The following is a 25,562-nucleotide window of genomic DNA, read 5'->3' as shown; positions in this document are numbered from 1 at the left end:
TATATATATATATATGTGTGTGTGTTTCTCCTGTCAAAAATCCACAACCATGTTGATATGATTCTATAGTACACAAATTACGCATACAGAAAAAAAAAATGTATAAACCAAGGAAATGATTAATTTCTTCAGAAATTAAATCCTGACCATTTTAATGTAGTATATTAAAAAGAAGCAGCGAAGATATAAGAGAACTTTTATGTTTGAATCAAACAATTTAACGATTACAGGCAAATCAGCAGTGTTATCCATTCTGTATACAGTGGTCACAAGACAAAAAAAAAAAAAAAAAAAAAAAACGCACACACATTCATCATCTTCACCTTACAGAAATTATACAAGAATAAAACCTGAAGCCCAGAAAGCAACGCAACAGACTTCCTCCACTATCTGAAGCATGTGGAAAGCAAAGCATGTCTTAGTGACGAAGCAGTGTGGCTGTTGTAGTTTGTTTTAATGTAGGTGGGTTTTTTTGTTGTTGTTTCTTGCTTTTTATCTATAGAGAGGCACAAAATCAGGCTTCCGAGTCACAGTGAGGCTTTGAAAGAAGTGTTCAGACTTACATAACGCTCACATGCACGCACGCACGCACGCACGCACACACTTTCTCTCGCTCACTTTAATGCACACAAATGACCACACGCTCATACCTGCACACCACTTTAAAATTAAAAAGAAATTGTCAAGTTTCCAATGAGAAAAACAGCAGTTACAACACATACAGAAACTGCAGAACACCTCATTACTGTTAATACATATGCACTGTGTATAATAATAATAATAAAATAATAATAATAATATAATTTCCAGTTGGATTGCAATTGAAAAGAGTGAGAATTATTTGATTGGCTCAGAACAGAGAGGTCTAGATGAAGCCAAAAGACTTAGATACCTTTTGCCCAAAATTACCTTGGTATAGAGAGGGAAAGCATATAAAGCACACACAAGCGTACACCCATTTAGTCACACACACACACACACACACACACACACACACAGTTCATGGAGGGTATGTGAAAAGCAGTGTTTGCTACCAACCACCGCGGGCTTTTCACTTCTGGCTGATTGACACAGCATTTATAAACTGATAAGCCATCAGTGACAGATGCACAAGTCTTTGCAAATCCAGGAAAACAAGAAAGATGCTCCATTCATTCACTTTAATAACCATCACTCCTTACAGCCAACACAATATAATCCTCATATACTCATTTAACAAATTCAAGAAATATTTTTTGAGTATATATACATATCTAGATAATAGATAAATATATCAATACCACTCTCTTTTTTTTTTCTTTTAATTTTTTTTTGTTGTTGTTTTTTTTAGATTTTTTTGAAGAACCGGACATCGTGGGGGTGGATAACATTGCTGAATACTTTGAGAATAGCCACTGGGGAAACTCAACAGACATCTAGAACACACTCACCTGATGCTAAAACTGCTTTTTCTTTTTGGATTGAGAGGTAAAGCTGGAGGAGGAACTGGGATTGGACAATAGATGAAGTTTGACTTGGGACTGTAAAACCTTTTAATGCATATGTATGCACATACATGCAGGCAAAGAATTCACACACACACAAACGCACTCGTTCACACACTCACACGCATACATACATACATACATACATACATGCACACGCACACTGAGATTACTGTCCCATGCCCTACTTCGTGTGTTGCTAGGAAACGCCCCGCCCACCCTCAGTTTTGGTGCCCACCCCCCAGATCCTCCTGAGTGCCTGTGCACTGCTGGCCGCTGAGGTGGGCGTGTCATACAGGTGTTAGTCTTGCTATTGGTGCTTTTTTTCTGAAATTGTCCCATTTCCCCCCTCCCCCCATTCGGCAACACGTCAGTTTTGAATGCACTCCGTCTCAGTCCCCAAGGATGCTCTTCACAAAGCTAGCGACGTCGGTGTCTTTGGAGTCATGGAGGGTGAAAAAGGGATGTTGCTGGGTGTGGAAAAGATTTGAAATATCAATATTGTGCTCACACAAAAAGCAAATTGCATTTTATATTTCAATGCAAAAAAATGGTTAACAAATGAAGAGTTCAGATGCAAAAGCCTCTAAGTGCCATTTGAAATTTTCTTCTAAAATGATCATTTTTATCAAGCTTGTATATTTAAGTTCAGTAATTTCACTTAAATGGCAATGAAGATTACCTATTAATTGTCATTTAAGTGAAATTACTGAACTTAAATATACAGGCTTGATAAAAATGGTCATTTTAGAAGAAAATTTCAAATGGCATTTAGAGGCTTTTGCATCTGAACTCTTCAAATATATGTATAGTTGTGAACTACTAGGGCTTTCTAAGTGCAAAATACACTATTTATAGTGGTTTCAGACTTTTGGACCCCACTGATTGTAAAAATGAAAAAAAAATATATATACACTACACTTAAAAGGGTACTCCACTTTTTTGGGAAATAGGCTCATTTTACAACTCCCCCAGAGTTAAACAGTTGTGTTTTACCGTTTTCGAATCAATTCAGCCGATTTTCTGATATTTAGAAGAATATCAGTAACCAGGCAGTTTTTGGTCCCATTGACTTCCATAGTAAGAAAAAATATATAATATGGAAGTCAATGGGACCAGAAACTGTCTGGTTACTGATATTCCTCTAAATATCAGAAAATCGGCTGAATGGGTTCGAAAAGGGTAAAACCCAACTGTTTAAAAATGAAAAGTGTATGAATGTAAAAAAAATGTAAAATATGCCTATTTCCCAAAAAGTGGCCTATCCCTTTAACATACTGCAAGTGTTTTTGAAAATCCCCGAATTTAAAAACAAATATTTAAGTTTAAATATATACAGTATTAGAATGATTACAATAGTTTTGGATAAATTACAGCAAGTTAAACTGAAATTACATATCTACTTCACCACAAGCTAAGAGAAGGTACAAGTTTGCATTGAAAGCACAAGTCTGACATCTAAAGGACAAGCCAGGGAAGTGCTTGTAATAAAAAAAAAAAGAAAAGAAAAACTGTCAGCATCACACTCACCATTAGTTCTGCGTAAGTTGGCCGCTCTTTGGAATTCTTCCTTAAGCTGAAAAAAATAACAGAGAAAAACAAAGCAAATGCATGTTAGAAATGCACAACAAATCATGACAAGTGCAGGAGGAGAGCGCAAAAACCTCAAAGCGGCACACTGTGGCCTCAGTACTTCCCCTCACAATGTGAAAGAGAGGATGCAATCAGGGTTTCTACATCCTGTTCGCTTTCCCAGTTCACAATGCAGAGTCAAGGTATGTTTAGTGTGTGTGTGTGTGTACGCTACAGGTTTACTGACAGTGTTTTCACTTTCACGAAACTATGTGGTGTCAGCATTGTTCCAGAGAAATGCAATTCTACGGAATCTCGAGTCATGGTAATCCCACAAATACAGCCACAAAGAAAACATCCAGAGTAAAATTACACACCATTTACATATGGTACTAATGTCCATCTCAGATTATCCAATCAGAAGTGTATATACAGATCTAACAGTTCAGGGATTCAGTCACTTAATGAAACTATACTGCATTTATTAAAAACGTTTAAATAAAAATGTATCAAAAATGTAATATGCATAATAAAAAAAACAAATTGGACAGTTTTGTGTCTTGAAAATATCACGGTGATGATTTACACCATGATGTCAAAAGGTTTGTTTTTGAAGGAAGTGTCTTATACTTAAAAATGCATTACAACAGTAATATTGTGAAATATTATTTTTCAGTGTAATATTATACTTTCAGTTTTTCAAATACTATTATACTTCAGTGTCGCATGATCCTTTGGAAATCACCATATTTTGCGCAAGAAAAAAATCTTTTTTTTTACTCCACATTACTATGCAGCTTAATATTTTTGCTATTTTTTTTTTTAACAAAGTTCAAAAGAAACGCATTTCTTTTAAATAGAATGTTTTTGTAACATTTATAAATATCTTGGTCACTTTTGGTCAATTGAAAACGTTGCTGAAAAAAAAAAAAGTATAATTTATCCCAACTCTGCAAAGTTTCAATAACACTTACAAGTCAAAACTAATGTTTACATGACAATGATATATTAAAAAAACAAAAGTTTTTCCTTTGCGTTTTTGAAAAGTTTTGCGTTGTCAAAACAGTCCCGTTCACATGGATCTGCGACAACAAGTTAAAAAATGCTGCATTCTGCTGCCAGGCCCGTAGTTGGAGATGTCACTTTGTAAAGAAACACTACACGACTATAGATTGAACACGTAATACACATGCGCATAGACATGATGTCACCGTTTTCATGTTTTTATAGTTTAAACAGAGACATTAATGGCATCATTTTCAAAAACGTACACATTTTAAAACCGTTTTCAAAAGTTTGCATTTTCATGCCCCCAAAACGCTGTTGTCGTGTAAATGAACGGCCAAATCACATAAAATTGCATAATCAGCCCCCAAATGTTTTTTTTTTTTTTTTAATGAATGTTTCTCAACAATAATTGGCCTGGAGCCAATTAATAGTATCAAAAACACAATTTTTCTCCTTATTAAGGATTAATTAACTTTACTTTCCTCCAAGATATCCATGTCTTTCTTTCGTCAGTCGAAAAGATTTTTGATGAAAACATTCCAGGATTTTTCTCCATATAATGGACTTCAATGGACTCCAACAGTTTCAAGGTCTAAATGAGAGTTTCAGTACAGCTTCAAAGGGGTTTAAACGACACCATACAATAAATAAGGGTCTCATCTAGCGAAACGATCGGCCATTTCGAAAATAAAATAAAAAAACTTTAAAGTTTTATAAGCACAAATGCTCGGCTTGCTCTGTTCTGTGATGCGCGTTCGTGATTCTCCTGTTCGAACTAGTCTCTTTTTTGAACAAATCTTATTTTAGAGTCATTTTGTTCATTTATTTTTTTAAATGACCGCTTGTTTCGCCAGATAAGACCCTAATTCATTGTCTGGTGTCGTTTAAAGCTCTTTGAAGCTGCAAGGAAACTCATTTGGACCTTAAACCGTTTGGTACTCAATGAAGTCCATTATATGGAGAAAAATCCTGGAATGTTTTCATCAAAAACCTTAATTTCTTTTCGACTGAAGAAAGAAAGACATGGACATCTTGGATGACATGGGGGCGAGTAAATTATCAGCAAAAGTTTTTTTTAAAGTGAACTAATCCTTTAACCACTTGCGTATTTGTCATTGGCCCAGTGAAAGTTGGCATAGCTTATTGTTGAGCTTTGATGTGCAAGTTAGCAAATGTGTGTAACAGCTCGCCCACCATTGTGACGTGAAGTCCACAAACTCGGCTGAGAAGCGGTCTGCAGGCAGCTGGGGCGACGGCTCTTCCACCACCTGCTTGAGCTGCTGAAACGGCGTTCCCCATGAGTCATAGGGAAACCGCAGAATGGCCAGCTCGATCTGACAGGGTGAAAAAATACACACATCACAACACAACCATCACAAACCACAACATGCCATCGGAACGATCAGTAAACAATAGAGAAAGATGCTTTTTAAGAGCAATGAATGCAATCATCATTAAAGTCAGCATGAAACAGAAGTTGCGATAGTCTTTTTTTCCCTGTTGTGACAGATAAAGAAAAAAATGTAGGACGGGACTTGATTTTGTCCATTGGATGGTTGTTTGCTATTGCTGTGATCTCATGTAATCTCCGAAAAACACTTCAAGAGGAGAGGAAGTTATTTAGATTAAAGAATCTGAGACCACGTGAACTTTAAAAAAAAAAGAAAAAAAAAGAAAAAAAAGATGAGGTGCACAGATAATCATTCATAATAAATACTGAAATATTCCACTGATTTCACTGAAGCGAAACACTGGCATTCACACAAACATCAATATATTTTACATGTGGTTTGTGTCTATAAAGTCATAGTGTTTTATTACCTATCATTTACACGTGGACCTATTATATTTTTTTTAATTAAAATTGAACATGTTAAAGTGTACACTATAAAAAGAAATGACGTGATTAAATATTTGAACAATTAATTGACAGGCCTAATATTCAAGAAGTTTGGATACGCATTAATGATCTAGAAAGCATTAATAAACATAGCATTGCATAATGTCAATAATAAAAACATTTTAAGCAACAAGTGTTAAAAGTATATGAGGTCACATACCATTGTGATTCCTAAACTCCAGATATCAGACTTGACATTGTAGCCTTTCTGATTGGTCTCTGGGTTGATTCTCTCAGGCTGTGAATGAAAAAGAAAAATGACTGATCATTTTAATTGTGGGCAAAAGAGGAAGTGTGGTTTGATAATAGGAGGTAGAGATAAGAAAGTAATAAAATATACTTATCACTTTTGCTTTGCACTATATTCCCCTTTATGACACGTCTCTTTTTTAGATGCATAACTTTCACACCTTTATATAGACTTACATGAACACAGACTCAGCGAGCTGAAGTCTGAGGTGTGTGAAGAAATCAAGATCCGCATCGTCTCATGCCTCGAGCACATCAGTGTCTCAATGTGTGTATTTTTCTTTTTTGAACGGCTCATATTTAACTCATTACTGAATGGAAACTTGTTTCTGCCATACAATACTCGGTAATTGTGAATTAATTTTGCAAATCTCACGATAACAATTGTGAGAAAAACTTGCAAACAAAAAAGGTCATTACAACTTTTTCTCGCCATTCAGAATTTTTTTGCAATTCTGAGTTAATACCTCAAAATCCTGAGAAAAAAAAACAGTCAGAACTGACAGATATAAACTCAAAATTTAAAAAAATAATAATAATTTCAGCTTTTTATCTCAAAATTGTGATTTTTTTTTCAATGACCTCGTTTCAGTATTTATGACTTAAAATCAAAATTGACCATTTAACTTTCTTAAAATGATTTAACAAATATCTATAAATGTATAATGAAAATACTAACAAATTTACATTAATATATTTATTATTAAAATTAGACAAAATAATAAAATATAATTATTATTAATGAATATAAACTAATATATAATAATATAAATAAAAAATAATAATTGATCAAAGTTGATTAACACAATTTTTTTGTATACTGTATTTGACTGACTATAGAGATGCACATAAAAAATAGAAGTCACAGCATAAGACAACAAAATGTGCATTTCCTCTTTTGTTTTCCTTACCGCCATGTATGGCTTGCAGCCGGCATCCATTGTCTTCGCCACCGAATCCACGAGGTACCCACTGATGCCAAAATCACACATTTTCACCTGACCCTGCATGTTTATCAGGACGTTAGAGGGTTTCACATCTGCAAAAACACACAACAGAAAACAGGAAAATCAGTTGCTGGCATCATTAAAAAGAAAATATACGATATTGTACTTGAGTCCCGGCTCACCTCTGTGTATCACTTGCAGGTTGCTGTGGAGATGCTCCAATGCTTTTACGATCTGCAACGGGAACATAAAACATCAGGCTCATTACAGAACTCAGGAATTACACAGCGTTAAAAGGATCTCAAAAGTGGGAATGCAAAAAAACAAACAGATAAGTCACATTTTATTATGACATTTATAGTTTATAGAGGTGTTTGTTCATATAAACAATATTTATTATAAATGCTATGCCTATATGAATTTACGAAACAAGTGAACGCTGCGTGATGTAGCTTATAAAATGCAGTTAGAAAGGCCCAAAAATTCAAGATATCAGAGCAAAAATGCCTTAGTATGAGTTTGAATCATATTTATATCAATGGATAAAGTTAAGCAATATCACACGAGTATAGCATGAGTGAAACGTCATCTTGATTTTATACAACAGTTCAATAAAGTAATTAATATTTTGTAATATTGTCTGTTTTTGCTCAATTTAGCAATTGAAAATAATACCTATTAAGTCAGAGCAGAACTGTTGTGCGTCTCTGAGCGTCACACAGCGGTGTTTACTTTCTAAATAAATCCGCGTTTTGAGCGAATCTATTGGGGGAACCAACGATTCAATGGTCCATTCATAAAGAGAGCCATTTACATCATTCCTGCCTTTTGAACAAATCAATTGAATGTATGGCTTCCTCATTTAGGCATTTATCGCCACCTACTGGCAGTTTTAGTTTCTTTTTAACTATGCGTTTACACCGGACGCGAATAGCGTGTCAAATTCGCGTCTACCGCGTCTAGTTTGACGCTTGACCACTTTGTGTTAATTCGCACGTCAAGACTGAAACTGACGTGCGTAAAAACTAAAGTTTGAAGAGAAATTTTCGCGCGTCAGAATCGAAACCCGTTGGCGGCCATCTTTTTTTATGTTGACCGAGCATTCATCAAGAGAGTCACCGCTCTGTATTTGCTCTGGAGAGCAGAACAGCGGCGTGGGGATCATCGTCGCCGTATTTGTGTTCACCGGACCCTTCAGAGGCGAACCGTTTGGCGAGTTTCACCATTTGCTCGCTCCAGGAGCTGCGCTGGATGACAGTTGAAAAGCTCCAAATTCAAAAATAATTTCACATTTCTTCTACATAAATGACCCATTTTAAATACATTCATCTTTCCAGAGGTGAAGTATCCCTTTAATGCTTTTCTCATTCAACACAATAATGACTTTATAATTATCCTTTAGGAGTAATTACACAGCAAAATGATGTGTGATTAATTAATCAGCACATCATGTAATTAATTAAATTTAAGAAATGTAATCAATCGCTTGCCAGTCCTAATGGATCTATAACTGTACTGAGAACAGCGTGCAGTTCTGTAAACTTTCTCCTGTAGCTCAGACCAACGGGTCTTGTGTCTACGATTAGCTCATTGAGTCTTAATTTCATTAAAAGTGAAGTATGCAGGCCCTGTGACACTAGCGGCACCTATGCTAGAACGGATTGGTTTGCATTTATGCATGCTCCGTTTTGCATGCTTGACGTTAATAGCATTATCGGTCGCTTCGGAATATAAGTCGCGGTACGTTTCATATGAAAAAAAAAGCGACTTATAGTCTAGAAAATGAAGTAGACACAAATTCAAATATGCAGACCAAATAGCCACAGCTTGCCATAGAGAGATCCAGGAAATCAGGGGGTACTTACAGAGACGGTGATCTTGCCCAGGATGTCCTCTGGGATGTTCATGCCCTTCTCATGCACCTGCTTATAGAACTTATCCAGAGAGGTGTCCATCAGCTCCATGCAGATCCACACGTCACCCTGACAACACAATGAGCCAATCAGCTTACAACCTTACATAAAAACGAGACAGCAGGAAATGACTGAAACACATTCCCATTGTACAACTTCCTGTGGGATTTTTATCCCGTTTATTAGGATATCGATTCAGATAACTGGACTTGCTCTGGCTCTCGTCTAAGAACTACTTTGTGTAGTAGTGTTGAAACAGCTGCAAATGTTAACAGGTAAATGACATGACTGCTCAGTGCATTGGGTGCGTTCAGTGTTTAATGTGCGTGTTGTCGAACCTCTCTGAAAAGGGCTCCATAGAAGGTAACAGTGTAAAAGCAGTCGACTGTTCTCATTGAGATATCCAGATCCATTAGCAGCCGTTTCTGCTCCTGCGTGTTTACTGTGGCCCGGATCCGCTGCGGGAAACAAGTGGGTGATAATGGCATTTATTAGGTTAATTTCAAATGAAGGCTGTTCTTTTGAAATATCTACTTATCAAAGAATCTAGAAACTGTTTTCAGCATTGATAATGGTAAAAGAATATATATACATTTTTTTTGAGCATCCAAACAGCATATTAGAATAATTTCTGAAGGATCATAATATTGAAGACTGGAATAATGGCTGTTGAAAACTATAAATATATTATAGATTTTAACAATAAATTATTTGAAATTGTAATGATTTCATAATATTACGGTCTTTTGAACAAATAAATGCTGCCTTTAATGAAAAAATTTGTCTTCTCATCACAATCACTTCTAACATAAGTGCACTTGAGGTGTTGCTTAATGTTTTAATAAATATAAAAATATCACTTTTAAAAAAGAAAGGATTAACAGTGTTCAATTTGTATTTTTTATAATACGAGATATATAGTATACTGTGTAGGGCTGTCAAACGATTAATCACATCTAAAATAAAAGTTTACATAATATATGTGGGTGCACTGTGAATAATTATTTTATATATATAAATATACACACATGCTTGTATATATTTAAGAAAAATTTTCATGTGTATACCAGATTTATATATAATTTATATATTGTATATAAATATTTTATATATAAATAATATTTTTTTTCTTAATTTCTTAATTTATATACAAAATAATGATATTAAATATATATATATATATATATATATAATGAAAAATATAATATTAAAAATACAAATGTTACAAAACTGACAGTTATGATGGAATGAATGAGACATTTTTTTTAAAGGCTAATAAACGCACATCTAAATGGGGCGAGTTGCCAGCTTGCTTAGCACTGCTTAGACAGAAAATCACTTTTGATTTTAATAAATAATTTTAACCAATGCTAGGTAAATGCTACATGTAGGAAAGCTAAATCTTGACCGCTATGATAATGTCCAAAGTTTGAGAAACTTTGGACAGTTACCAACAAGAATATTCCTCACATGGGTTTAGCTAGCATGGGCCTGTGTGAACTCACCTTTACTGCCATTATTACACCACTGGGGACGTGTCTCATCTTGTCCACCACTCCATACGCCCCTCGCCCCAACTCTCCAATCTGCTCCAAATCATCTGCCTTCACCACAAAGTTCTGCTCAGAACACAAAAGTATGATAGCAAATTTTGGTATATTACCAAAATTGATGCACTCAGAATGGCAGTCAGATAAAAGTCTATATTCCAAACAGACAGACAAAGACATCTAAAAAGAAAATGGCACAAATGTGCATAAGCTGATTGTTTCCTATGAGGTATGAAGAAAGGAAAATATTATCTCCAGGAATGCATCCCTGTCCTCTCACTAGCAATCACAACAAACGCCTTAAACCTGGAGGCAGCAAACCTGGTTCTTCAGATATTCTTCACAAAAAGCTCCAACGCCCCAACCTGACTACCAAAAAACTGATGTTACTTACTCTTGGGTTGCAAGACTAAACGGCTTAATCTTTGCCAATGGAAAATTCCACTTATTTGATGAGTTTAAAATAAATATTTTTATAGCCTGAGAGGCAATAAAGTGCATTCCAGGCAGCCTACAATCAGACGTATTCAAAAGGGCTGTAATGTGCACTGGGCCATTCTTTACAACCCCGCTGGTCTTTCACCAAGCCAAGCTTTCGTATCGAGCCCGGGACAGGGTTGCATCACCATAAAAGCAATGCAAAATATGACATTTCAAAAAGATAAGTCGAATCTCCTTAACACGGGAATGCAAATTACAATTCACAATGCTTTGCATACAGGTGACCCAAGGACAGTTCCTCTCATATTGCTTGAGAATACAGACGAGGGAGAGATGCCTTGTATTAAATACAATTTCCCATAGAGGCTCTTTTTTTTTTTTTTTTCAATGCACAGATTTATGTAAAACAGATCCATAACAAATCATTTTTCTGTGAAAGAAATTACCAAAATGAAAAAGGGAACAAACAATAAAGATAAAAGATACAGTTACATAAGATTATCCATCTTAATTAAAGAAAGGATGATGAAACGCACCTTATCTCCAATGGTAACACAGGCTTTGGAGTCCAGGTCTCTTGGGGGTCTGTGGAACAAAGAAATCCCATTGAGTGTCCTTGTCTGACACGGTAATTGACTCGCTAACTAAAGCCAGCCTTAATTATGAAATCTATTGTACTTGCACACCCAGAGTGAACCTCAAAAACACAGAGTAAAAAAAAAAAAAACTCAGTTTTTAGCACAGTTTATGAACATAAATGTGACATCAATAAAAGTGTATTTATCTTTCAACTTAATCAATTCAATAAAATCTTACGTAGGAGCAGGTGGGGTTTTGTCAAACGCCTCTTTGGGAAGCTTAAGTGGTAGCTTCTTTTTACCTGCAGAGGGAAGAAAAAAAGAAAAGGAAAAAAATCATCATTATGCCCAAGTCATTAAAGACCTTCAGAATTGCATTTGTCGGAAAAGTTCCTTTTAAGAGAGAAAAAAAGCATTATGCGAGATAACAAAAAAGGCTTGTCTAAACAAAAGAGGCATTCTGAAACTGTCCTGAGGGATATAGAGCCCTTTCCTTTATTTCTGCTCCCCATGGAACTCCGAGATTCCCTATCGGATGAGCACTTACAGTCAGACAGCGCAAGCGGCTCCAGATCCTGGCTGAGTAAACGCGACAGAGCGAGAGAGTGCGAGGAGAGAGAGTGCAAGTGTGAAAGAGGGAGGCGAGATGGCAGGGTCAGGTGCGTTTTCTCCATGTGGAGCAGGACGGAGGCGCTGCCGTCACCAGAGTGGGGCAATCCACATACCGGATGGCACATGAACTGAACACACCCACCTGACTAACTGATTCCAGTCTGCTAAAGGCAAACAATAAGTAAAACGTGCCCTGACGGTGATGCTACAATTCATATCAACAGTTTTATTTGTCTGAATATGTAATATGCTGGTAACAAGTCAATGTCTCTGGTACTGACTGACTGAGCTGCTTTCAAACGCTCACATGCAGGTGTCTGCGCACGCTCTGAAAACATGCAAATGCACTTCGTAAAAAATAATTTGAAAAATTAAAGCTTTAATTTATTTGTAATTCAATTTTTATTTCAATTAAAGAGTACACTATTAGCCTGGATGTCAGCCTGAACTCCGCCCACAATATTTTTTGGTCGGGAAGTTCGGTCTGGACTCGATCCATTGAGGAGTAATTATGATCAGGCAAAAAATTAACAGGCCAATCAAATTGCCAGGGCGGGCTTTATACGATGATGGACAGATGATCTGCAGGGACGTAATCATCACGTTATCAAAGAGCGCTTAACTGTCTTCCCTCAGAGGTGACTGCAGCTGGAGAATTGAGATGTATAGATTGACAGATAACTGCATTTTATATATATATATAAATACACACACAGGCTTGTAATTATTTAAGAAATATTTTCATGCATACACTGTATATATAATTTATATTATATATAAATATAAATATTTTATATATAAATAATAATATAAATTATATATAAATCTATATACAGTATATACATGAAAATATTTATGAAATATTTACAAGCATGTGAGTGTATTTATATATATATAAAATAATTATACACTGTGCACCCACATATATTATGTAAACACAAACTTTTATTATGGATGCGATTAATCGCGATTAATTGTTTGACAGGCCTAATATACACACACACACGTGTGTAGAGGGAATAAAGTTGATGCGTTTCCACTGCGTATCCGGTGGTTTATTGTAACATTGAAAATGACAGACACATGATGAATGATGATGGTAAAGTAAGCATAAAACAATTAAATGAAAATAAAATAAAATGAAAACAGTCAACAGAAAGTGAGCGTTCCAGCCACTCACCCTCGTCCTACATGCTAACCACACACAAACTAACATACACCTAAACCAAGTGACGTAACAAACTGAAAGTAAAAATTTCAAAATAAAAGACATCAACCTAAACCCGGCAGCTACTATATTTTAAATATTATATATAGTATATATATATATATATATATATATATATATATAATATAACTCTTAAAAATTAAACAATATAATAAAGACATAAAATGTAATAAAAACAAACAAATAATAAAATAAAAAAAAACACTACTAAAATAAGTTTCCAGAACACTTTCCAAACTGCAACTGGTCAGACAAACAATTAGTCCAACCCCAAACTCTCATGATTGGTTGAGCTAATGTTGTTGTGTCACACTGCTCAAACAGAGCAAAGTTTGACAGCCTGACAGCCATGATGTTTACAATTTTCAGGATAAATCAACACACAAATATCTTAATAAATATAGTTGACTTCTGCATATTAAGCTGAAATAGGACAAAGTATTTTAACACCACAAATTAGCTTTAACAAATATTCAAAGGCAACACCGATCACTACATGAGAAAGGTGGGGCTTCAGAATGGTCCCAACCACATCATGAGCCCACAGACAGGAAACAAATGCAGACACTTCCCATAATGTCACAATTAGACACAAAATAAGAGCAGCTATTTTCTAGTGCAGCGTGAGAAGAGGGTTGTGTCCCGTTGTGTGCCCGTTACACCATTGTGAACACCAGAAAGGTTGTTCTGAACCTCTCCCACCTGCTTTTACATGCACAACAATAGCAACAGAAAGCTGACACTCAAAAAAAAAAAAAAAAAAAAAAAGCACTCCGTCCGATCCCTTTTAAAGTGAAGGGTACAAAACCACAAAATGATCGTGTGCCTCCTGCAGAAAGTACATCACTGATCACGACTGCCAAAATAACTATGCCCCAACTGGAAATCACTCCCTAGCAACACTCAAGCAATGTTCCATGGTGAAAGCCCTAATCCTTAAAATCACACATGCTGACACATCACAGGCCGACACCCGATAGCTTTCTTCAGACTGATCACATCAGCGATGTAGGGAAAGGGCTGTTCTCAGTTACTGGACCTCCGTGTGACTTTGGGAACTTTATGAAAACTGTTGCATAAGCATTAAAAACAGCCACTTCAAGCACTTCAAATATAACAAGTGCCCTTCCATGTCACAACACTCCCAGTGAAAGGTTCCTAGTTCCTGGTATCGAGTACTGAAATTAAAGCCATAAAGCAACTGGTAGTCATTCGTTCTTATCAAGAGTTGGCAATTAATGAGGGAGGCAGGCAGCTTGAACCAACGTTGGCGACGTGACAAAGCCGAGCAGAGTAAAATGGTAAACAGTCTGGCACTATAGAGACTCGACAACCCACAGCAACTCGATGTACAGAGAATGTAAAGGGAGATGCAGAGGCGGCTCTATCTGCTGGAACATGCACAGACGTGTTCAACAGTCTGGAGAAGCTCTTTCATCCATGCTGAAGCCATCATGAAAATTACCAGCAGCATCATCAAGAACAACTAAACATGCATGCAGAATCGCAGATAAACACATATTGCATTTATTTTGGTTGCATCAACAAACTCTGTTTGTACATATATTCTGCTCTTGTAGTGGTTGTCAATTATTGATTGCATAACAGAGATAAAAAAAGCCTTCTTATTCAACACAACCATTGTATACATTCAACTAAAATACCATGTGAAGTTCAAACTAGGGCTGGTCAAAATTGACTATACACATAATATCAGTACACAAAGTTCTTGCATAAGGAAAACAAGATAGTGAGAAGAAGCAAAAAAGATTACGTAATCATGCTGTATTGGCAGGAAACAAAGGTATTGTTCAAAAAGTACAGAAAGTAAATTAAGTTCATAAGGCAATTTCAGCACACCTAGTTTTGCAACGGTTATATTTTTATACAGTTTGAAAAAGACTACTAATTTTATGTTGAACAAGTGAAGGCACATATCAATTTCTTTTTTCCTTAAACTCAGCCTTCTAATGTAATGAAAAGCACAGGGTGTACAGGTATGTCAGACATGCCAGTATAGCAGCTTTCAAAACACGTTTGAATAAATCAAATGTCTAATTACTGAGTCATTCGCAACACAGAGAGTTTGGACTCTGTTTGGGTGACTGTCAGCAATGCGAATCTGGGGAAATCCAGCGTTTCCCTACTATGGTGTAACATGAAGTTGACTGACCCGAAACCCCCTTGATGTAGAGCTTGCTTGACTGGTTGTCATCAGTCCAGGACTGTGTCTGCAGTCCAAAAAACCCAAGTCAATCAGTTCTAGTCCTTCAAAATCCCACTCACATACACAATTTCAACAATCCCAAGGGTTTTACTGGAATTTCAGGGACCCGGAGGAGGGCCGGTGAATTAGAAAGAAAGAGATGAAAATAACTTCTCTTGGGCTGCCGGCTGTTTGGCCCCTCTGACCGCACTGGCAGTTTGTAAGACACATTATACTTCCAAAGATGGCAGACCCTTTGGGTTCCAGCAGCTGGGGACACTGCTTTAGAACGAATGCCGTCACTGCATCCTCTGCTGTCCTGACAGAGACAGTCCAAGAATGACTTGTCATCTTCAGAGATAGATAATTATGTTCAGTCTCTTTGCAGGAATGGAAGCACGAGCAGTAAGTTGCTGGCTGCAGTTCACTTAACGGCCACCGGTGTCGCTAATAACAAGGGTTTCTGAATTCTACGTATAGCCCCTTTAAAGGTGCAGTGTGTGATTTTTAGCAGCATCTAGTGGTGGGTGGCCGACAGCAAAAGATGTCATCGATGAGGTTCCTTTAGCCCTCAAACCGTATTCATTTTTTAGCCATTAATCCTGTAATTGTGGACAAATGTGGGCACAGAGGACTCAGGTGTGATCCTAATTTTTATTTATTATAAATGTTATATCACTGTCTTCGATAAAGTTTTGTCTATCCATTTATGGTGGGTTTTTTTTATTGTGGGGTATTTTTGAATTTATTTACTTCAAAAAGTACCATATTTTCTATGTAAATTATACTTATTTTTTATGTTTTATTTTTTCACTTTTTTAACTACATTAACATATTCCAATAAGTTCTTAGAGCTAAAACCTAAAGATGAAGTGACTTTGCTATCTCCTGGTGTTTTATTTTCACTTATTTTATAATGCTCTAAATTACAGTTTTTTTCCATTCATTTCTATGGGTGCCCATTTTTGACCCAAATACAAGATTAAGGAGTTTTGTTTTGTTTTTCACCCACTTAACATTGTAGAAATGAGACAAAAACAAACTTTGGAAAAGTAGCCAAGTCTTGTACCGCTCAGATCAAAGGAAGTATTTTTTGAAAATAAATTAAAACTATTTTGCCCACATTTGTCCAGAATACAGTTTTAGGGTTAAGCAATGAGGTTTCTTTACCAAGATAACTTAAGAAACTAGGCTACATTTACTTTCTTATTTAATAAAACAATGTTATTGCCAATTATTATTGTTACTTATTCATGACTGTGTCGGTGTTTTATTCGCTGACTTTAGCTAGCTTCTTTGCACCAAGATAAACAGTGATGAAACACACTCTGTAGTAGTTTGTCCGTTTAGGGCTACTGTCAATTAATCAATTGCATTTATTCTTTGGATGTGTGCTGCTGCAGAAGCACTGAAAACCTCAAAGAGTGACTTCACAGTACTAAAAAAAACAATGTTAAAAACACATTTCTATGTAAAATATGCATTTGAATGGCAGGGACCACAGCACGAGCTGGAGTGGAAAGTGCACAGGCTAAATTGGGAGCGCTACGAAATGCTTTAACGTAGATCCTACTGCTCTGTGTAGTTGCCGTGTGAGCTCTGAGAAACGTTTTCCACAGTGCATAACTTTGAAATTATATATTATTGTAACTGCGAATGTTATAAATTCAAAGTCAAGCAAAAGGTAATTCCATTTAACAAAACAATTTGCTCTAAAAGCATATGCACGGCGCCATAACACTTGTACACTTCTAGACACTTGTCTGAACCAAAGTGTGCATACATCAACAAGATAGATGCAGCATAGGATAGAAGACCAGCTCAAGAGAGCAACATTGGCTTAATAATCAAACCTGTTTGAAAACAGTTATTTTTCTAGGTCCTTTTGTTGATGTTCACAGTTGCACCATATAGATTTACCTTTAACTGCAATGTAATTAACTATTCCAAATATGTAAAAGGCAGGGAAAGTTAAATTGTTTTTTTATTGTTTTTTATTTTTTTACATTTTTAACTTTCTTTAGTACGTAATGTTGCTATTTCAGTATGAAAGGTCTGCAAAGTTACAAAGCGTTCAGCCACTCCAAAGGGAGTTATTCTCGATATCAGTAAGCAGCACTGTTTGTGAACTCCCTGAAACACCTCAATTGTAGTATTGAGTTAACTTGAGAGAAAGTAGGCTACACATCACAATATTTCTCATTTAAATAATTCATAGACAAAAAAGGGTGAGGCCTGGTTGAGTTCTGCTAGTGAGGGTTACAGCAAGCAGGATGGCATTTACGAAACAAAGCGGTTGATAATTTCACAACACAGAGGCTAAGAAGACTAACATTAATACCTCAAGCGGTTAAAACGATGTGACAAAAACATACGCGAGCCCGACCCAAATGTTTAATGTCACGATTGTTACCATCTATTTGCATTAGTTTATTTCCAGCTGGCCGTTTTTATGTATTCGTAAATGCGACGAAGTCGCATATATAAAGCTAGTGACATGCGAAAGCAAACTGGATCATGCAGCCAACAGAAACAAATCAGAAATGCATTCGATTTCAGTTATTATTTTTTTCGTCAATACCTATTTAGCTATTTTGATTAGATAATCAAGTGTTCTAAAACAGAAGAAAATAAAGTGTAATAATATATACATACAATATTAATATGCATCTCATTCCAATGCTATGGCCTTTGCGTAGATATTTAAAGATGGCCATCTTTAGCAAGATGGTTTGGATTTATACAAAATGGCAACATTTTACAATATAGCCCATATTTAACATTTACTATAAGGCTAATAAAAATATTCATTGTTAATAAAGTTCTCTTTACATGAACTAATATGTATGATCAAACCTAATTAGTACTTTTAGATTTAAAAAGTACAATACATTTCATGGTTCAGTACTAATTTTAATGTTCAGCACTATTTTGTGTGTTATGTTTTTTTTCATTCAGCATCCATTTTAAAAACTAGTAGTTGATTACTTGGTTATTAGCCAGCGTGGTCCAACCTAGTTATCTGTAAAATCAACTATCGGTCGTGTCGACCTTTAGACGAGAGGTGCAGAAACAATGTAAAATATGTGGGAACTTTTTTTTTTAACATTCAAGCATCAAAACCTTTTCTGGTAGACTCCAAAAACAAAATCAAGACTTGGCAAAAGAGCAAAATAGGTTCCTCAGAATGAAATTGTAGTGTTTTTCGATTATATTCTTCTCCAAGCTAGGAGGTGTAACAATTCAAAGATGCATGATTTGGTTGGCAGAATTTGAGCAAGGCAAAGGGCTACCAGAGGGTGGAGTCCTCAACCTGTTACTCAAGATCTACCCTGACATCTTCACTTCCACAACACACTGCCGCAGTTCCACTAAGTGCTCTGTCTGTCTCCATGTGAAAATCTTATTCAGCACTTAGCATAATTGATTGTGACATACACCATTTTGAAAACCAAACAGATGTGTTAACAAGAAATGTGGACATTAGAAACCAGCACAAAACTATATTATGTACCAATCTCACCATTTTTATTAAAGATGCCACCATTTTAAAACCAACTAACAGGTTGTAGCTAACAGCAAATTATTCCGCAATATAAAGAAACGCATATTGAATGTTACAAGCTTTATTATGAAATCAGAAAGGCTTTAATAAAATTATAATATTCATAAGGAGAATTTTGCACCACAGAATATCGTTTGCAGCACGAGAATATTATTTTCTGCATGCGAGAGAGTTTTACACAACATGTGGGGTCAAGTAAGGGCTGCCTTAATATCTAACACATTTTGGCTTCATTGGATGACTACAGAAAGCAATTTACTGCCCCCTGCGGAGAAGGAGAAGGGTCCTCACTTGGGTGCTGTAAATACTAAATCTTTTTTTTAAATAAGGAGTTGTAGCCTAATCAATAGCATCTTCATCACCAGGATTTTCATTTCTGTCAGTATTGTAGTGCATTTATTCATTCATAATAAAAGACATTTCTGCACACATTCTCTATAAAATATAGGCGAGAACACAAATTTCAAGCAAATCAAGTTACTCTAGACTATAATAATCATATTTTATATATTACTGATAATGCATTTATTTGATCAAAAACACAGTGAAATAGTAATATTGTTAAATATGTTTCGTTTAAATAAATTAGGGCTGGCCAGCGATTAATCGCATCTAAAATAAAAGTTTGTGTTTACATAATATGCGTGTGTGTCGTGTTTATAATTTATTTTCTATATATACATTCACATACATGCATGTAAATTATATATATATTATGATCTATTAACACATTTTTCTTAAATATATACATATACGAAATAATTATACACACACATCTATTATGTAAACACAAACTTTTTATTTTGGATGCGATTAATCGTTGCCCAACCCTAAAATAAATGTTTTCCATTTTAATATAGTTTAAAATGTACATTTTTCTTGTGATGGGAAAGCTAAATTGTCAGCATTAATCCAGTCTTCAGTGTCACATGATCCTTCAGAAATCATTCTATTATGCTGTTGTTCTGTTAAAGAAACATTTCTTCTTATAATCAATGTTGAAATCAGTTGTGCTGACGCCGGTGAAACGTTTCTTTAAGGATTCTTTGATAAATAGAAAGTTTTTGAACTAGAAATAGCCCATTTTACAACATTATATTAGGGTTATGGATGATCAATTTTATCATTGTCACTTTGAATTATTAGATTTAGACCCCAGTTTTTGAACAGTAGTGTATTCTTATATATGCAAATAAGAATATGATTTATATCTGCATCAAATCTTGCTGGAAAAAAGTCATTACTGCAAAAAAGGACTATATTAAAGACATCCATTTAAATAAAAATTAAATGCATTTTGTGTTGCTTTAACCCTGTGCAAAGATAAATTGCGATTAATAATAAAAATAAAAGTTTGTGTTCACATAATATATTTATGTGTGCTGTGTATACTTATTTTGTATATATAAATACACACACATGCATGTATATATTTAAGAAAATGTGTTGTTCATATATAAAATATATAGATTATGAATGTATACAATATTTATGTGCAAATAATTCTTAAACATTTTGTATATGTAATATAAGTATACACAGCACACAGATATTATTATGTAGACAAACTTTTATTTTGCATGCGATTAACCGCACTTAATCTTTGCACAGCCCTATCTTTAACACAATTATACTATTATTACCCCCATATGAGGCATGTTAGGAAGTAGATCTTTTTTAGAAATGCATTTCACACACCCTGATCACAATAAGCTAAATGCAGACCTTTCTTGGAAAGCAACACTGTTAGTAATGCTATGGTAAGAGACACCCTGGCTGCCTTCAAGAGAAAACCCTAAAAGTTGTCAATTATTCAGAAGTCTGCAATAAGATGGATCAATGTCAGAATGCAGTTCTTGCGACCGAGCATAGCTCACATCCCACAGGAGAGAGAGAACGAGAGAGAACAAAACGACAGACAGAGAGGGGCCTCTAGACAGGGCCTCCCAGAGAGCCAATAGAGTCATCATACTGGTCACTCCCAAGCGATTCAGCAGGAGGACACTCCCAGGCTTGGCATTACCCCTTTAAACACAGCTTAGCTGCTTATAAAACGCATGCAATCAATGTATTGTTACACTTGGCTGTAGAGACTGGGACGTAAACCTGCCTAGTTGCAGGCTGTGATTTGCATGCAAGTCCCTAGTGTGGATTCCATGCCCTGAATTGCAGCATGCATTCTGGAGAGAGACGGTGCGCCACGGCCGTACTCTCCACGCACACAGCCGTAAGGTGAAAGGTCTGAGGGGGATCAGCAACACAATGCTTGAAACAATCCTCATACTATTGCATCAAAACAACACAGCAAGGCTGGACGGTCACCAACAATTGAGCTGTCGTAAATAGGGGATTTAGTATCTCTGTTGTCTATTAGCATGACAAACGTGACAATTGCACATGACGGCAACACGCAGGCCTTGTGCATGGTGGGGACATCGATTCACTGTGTCTGTGCACCACTGGGGCCAGTGCAAACTCAATGAACCAGGGCCCAACAAGCACAAGAAAGACCCCCACTGACATAACTGGAACTGCTCTTCCAACAAATCACTTCCACCCTGAAAAAAACAGAGGCCAACTTTTAAAATGTCTATGTTTAAAGGGATAGTTCACCAAATAAACTGAACATTCATCTGTGGAACAAAAAGTGTAAAAATAGTTTGTCCATACAATGAAAGTCAATGGGGTCCAAAACAACAATTTGAAATATATTCTGGAACACAAAAGAAAAAAAAAATGCATAGAGGTTTGGAAGGGTTGCGTGAAATATCCCTTTAAGGAGTCATCATACAATATATTCAAGTTTAAACCTTCACAATCCACAACCTGAACCCTTCCAGCTCCTTGTGCACAGGTAAACGCTGTGTTTGTTTGCATGACGGAGGGGTTGGTTCATGAGGATTTAGTTCCTCAGGTGTGTCACTGTTATACAACAACACAATTACTGCTCTTTCAAAGCTGCTAAAATCACCTCATTAGGGCGTCAGAATCAAACATTCTTGAACCACGCCTACTAATTTATGATTCATGAGTGTTCTGAAATGCTCCTGCGCTGCAATCTGCCTCTCGACTGCAGTCACTGCGTGGATAGGAATGGACCCAGTATAACAGCTGCTGGCCGTAGCTTTAATTTGGGCAAATGCATGTACGTCGATTCGGCCCACGGTGTGAGAAACCTCACACACGGGCTCTGTACAGTGCTTTTCTGAAAGAGCAAGGACATTAGATATGTTGCAAAGGCTCCATGGCGTGTAATTAAGGGGTCTAGGAGGCTGAGAAACGTGTGTTTTTGTCAGAATTATTATTATTATACTACTTTTTTGCCTTAAAACAGAGTGCACATTTCAAAATGTAAATAGAAGAAAAGTTTAAAACATGCACCAGTAATATAAAGCTCTATATACTGAAGGATTTTTTGTTATGTACACTTTAATTTGGCTTGGGTTTAGAGATGTAAACAATATTTACTTTTTCCTGGGAATTTTTCTGCCAATCTGAATTTGACATTTGGTACAATCCACTTTTGCATGCCATTTCTTTGACCAAATGACAACAACTGCATAATAATGCCAGTCATTTTCAAAAGTTACTAGACAACAACATTTTGAGAGCCTAGTCTGATGCAGCATTCAAATATTCATGCAATATGAACATTTAAAGATTAAATGCATGCAACAAATTAGCATACAAAGAATTGCATGATTGTGCATGAACTGGTTTTTAACAAGTAGTTTTGTGAATTTAACTGCAACACTGTCGATAAACGTCAAGTAAATAGCAAGTTAACGGTGATCGTGCACTTGTGAGATAGGAAGCGCTGTTTTTCCACAGCATTTTGCTTGAGGGTTTGTGAATATTTTTGCATGGAGACTTGTGTAGCACATCTGAACCCTGTTCCTTAAACAGATTGCAGCAACAAAACTATATTTAGCGCCTTATTTTTGCAGCCTCTACCTATGCATTGCTCCTGGAACAAAGCTTGCATGACAGAGCGTCCGAATTATTTTCCATTACGCGCAACTAATAAAAATTGTTGCATGCTCAACATGGCATGCAACCAGGCTGTCAGGTCCCTGTTTCCCCATTGCACTTGCACACTCAACCGTCGGCCAAAGTTTCGTGTTACCTAATGCACCTCGCTCGCATGCATCCACGACAGAAGTTGTACGAACGAATCTAATCTGCAGAACGAAGCCGAGGCCGTCGTGACGTCACAATCGAACATTGTTCGAGAGAAAATCGCCTCGTGCGCGTGAATAAGTCGGGTGCGGACAGCGCTGTCGTTGCACAATCACTTTTGCATTGCTGGCTAGGCAGTTCCTCAACGCGGAAAGAAGGCGTTTCTTTTAATAATCGTGGTAGAACAAGAATGCAAATAGCGCCAGTGCGAGTGTCTAAGGAGAGCATCGCCTTCCCAGTAAATCTGCAAAAGGGCAGATCATTAAAACATGCATTGCAACTGACCCTCGCGAGCCAAACTTTTAATGCATTGGCCACGATGAAGCTGCAGCCGTGCACTTTGCAAGCCATGCAACGCTGCCTGCATTTCCGAGGTTTTGCACGGTTCGGTTGAGTAATAAAAAAAAAAGTACCTACCTCTTGGCCCGGACATCTCCCCTTTTGGGTTGGGGGAAGGGGACGCACAAAAGACTTTGCCTTCCTTGTCGCTCCCTCCTTCCATCTATCCCTCGCAGTGAGGCTTCAAGCGGGCTTGCTTGCAACAAAGGTGCAAAATACAAGCCCCGATCTTCATGCACTCGGAGCCTTTGGGCGTCGGGTAACTTGTTCTCCGTGCAAATGCTGGCCTTTCAATTGCACGCAACGAAAACGGAGAGATTTCTGCAACCGCTCTGCAACGAAACCTCGGCAGGCACTTACATGATGGGCCAAGGCCAGCAGCTGAAAGCTCCTAACTTGGATCAGTGTGAGCCCCTGCTAACACACGCTCTTCCTGCCTGACGACGCCGGGGATCATGGGACTGGTAGTTTGCACGTAATTGCTGTGCGCCGGGGAAAAAGGAGGAGCAGGCCAGATGCTAACGTGACTCTTTCAGGCTAGCAGACAGATATGGGATTTCAGATAAATAAGCTAGGGTGTCTGTCAAAACTTGAGGACTTTAATAATGAAGAATTACTTTATCCTAGGCGAATTCTATTTTTTTAAGAATCGTTAATAAGTCAACACAAGTTATTGTTCATATTATATATATATATATTTATTTATAAACTATTTCAGTAGCCTACTTTTTGTCCTAGGACAATCGCTACAAGAAATGATTTTCAGATGTTACAAATTAGAACTTTTTTTGCCATTAATTGTGGTAAAAACAATATCTTTCTTTATATTATTTTGTATTTTGTCTTATCACTTTGAAATTGTACAGTACGGTTTTTTATTTGATTTGATTTTGATTCCGAAAGATTCATTTATAACCGCTCCGGATTCAGAAGTGGTTTTGATTCACTTACAACAACCGACTCATTAGAGTCGTTCTTTTGTTAATTGAACTACATTAATCGTTGTCGATTCAGTTAAAAGGACTACAGTTGTCGCTGGTGGCCTACTTGAGAATTTCCCTCTACTGTAGCCTAGTTTTTACGCATTTTAATTCATAGTAAAATCCCATCAAATGAAATAGAATAATCCTATTATATTATTCAATATGAATTTTAAATGAGTAAAAAAAACATTTTGTAGCCTAAATCTTAATAGACCAAGGGAATTGACCAGTTTATGTGATTCGTATTCATAAATTAAAAGAAAAATGAAAATGTTTAAATTTGTGTTTGAGATTTAAACAAACTGTTTTATTGAGCTATAGTTTTTTTACTCATTTCAAATGGTTAGTTTATAATTTGAATATAAATAGGCTAAGGATTATTCAGTTCAATTTGATGGGAAGTGTACAGGCTATTACATCTCATAAGTGCATTTAAGCGTGCCCTCTTAAGAACTGAAGACATTTCTCTTCTTTCTTTTACCCTCATAATCAATGATGGACTCAAACTTCATGAATAAGCATAATTAGTTTATTGCGTGGTCAGCACAGGAGAGTGAATATCCTACTGAACATGATCCCAACATGCAAGGAAACTGTTCTAAAAAATGTAAATGTGCAGGGCATAAAGATAAGATAATACAGAAAAAAACTAGAATTTTAGATATTAAATAACCTGCACAATATCTAAATTTCAAGACATTACAGGTTCGAAAGAGATGTGATATTTCTCATTATATTTACAGTAGCACCTTGGAACATTGTACAATATGAATGCTGAATAAAACAATCTGAATTACATTTTGTTCAT

The 25,562-nt window shown here is 36.3% G+C and overlaps 1 protein-coding gene across 1 annotated transcript; it reads right to left on the bottom strand.

The window, feature by feature from the left end:
• Positions 1-179: 179 nt before the first annotated feature.
• map2k6 (mitogen-activated protein kinase kinase 6) lies at positions 180-24,268 on the bottom strand. Its single transcript, XM_039665261.2, has 12 exons — positions 23,850-24,268; positions 11,881-11,944; positions 11,601-11,649; positions 10,579-10,692; positions 9,412-9,531; positions 9,026-9,142; positions 7,343-7,394; positions 7,125-7,252; positions 6,125-6,202; positions 5,259-5,398; positions 3,015-3,060; positions 180-1,954 (listed from the first exon to the last, which is right to left on the bottom strand). Exons 1-12 carry the CDS (start codon positions 23,932-23,934, stop codon positions 1,877-1,879), a joined length of 1,071 nt encoding a protein of 356 aa, XP_039521195.2. The 5' UTR covers positions 23,935-24,268; the 3' UTR covers positions 180-1,876.
• Positions 24,269-25,562: the final 1,294 nt, after the last annotated feature.

This window comes from Pimephales promelas, chromosome 17 (assembly GCF_988280905.1).
Source record: "Pimephales promelas chromosome 17, fPimPro1.hap1.1, whole genome shotgun sequence".
In the NCBI taxonomy this organism is placed as follows: Eukaryota; Metazoa; Chordata; class Actinopteri; order Cypriniformes; family Leuciscidae; genus Pimephales; species Pimephales promelas.
This window is presented reverse-complemented; position numbering and strand designations above follow the sequence as displayed.

Bases quoted from the DNA above. Each gene is read 5' to 3' on its own strand.
- map2k6 (XM_039665261.2), bottom strand. From the start codon at position 23,934: ATGGAAGGAGGGAGCGACAAGGAAGGCAAAGTCTTTTGTGCGTCCCCT. The intron at 6,203-7,124 runs GTAAGGAAAACA...TTTCATTCACAG, and splicing joins GCTGCAAGCCATACATGGCG to CCTGAGAGAATCAACCCAGA. The intron at 1,955-3,014 runs GTGAGTGTGATG...TTCCACACCCAG, and splicing joins CAACTTACGCAGAACTAATG to CAACATCCCTTTTTCACCCT.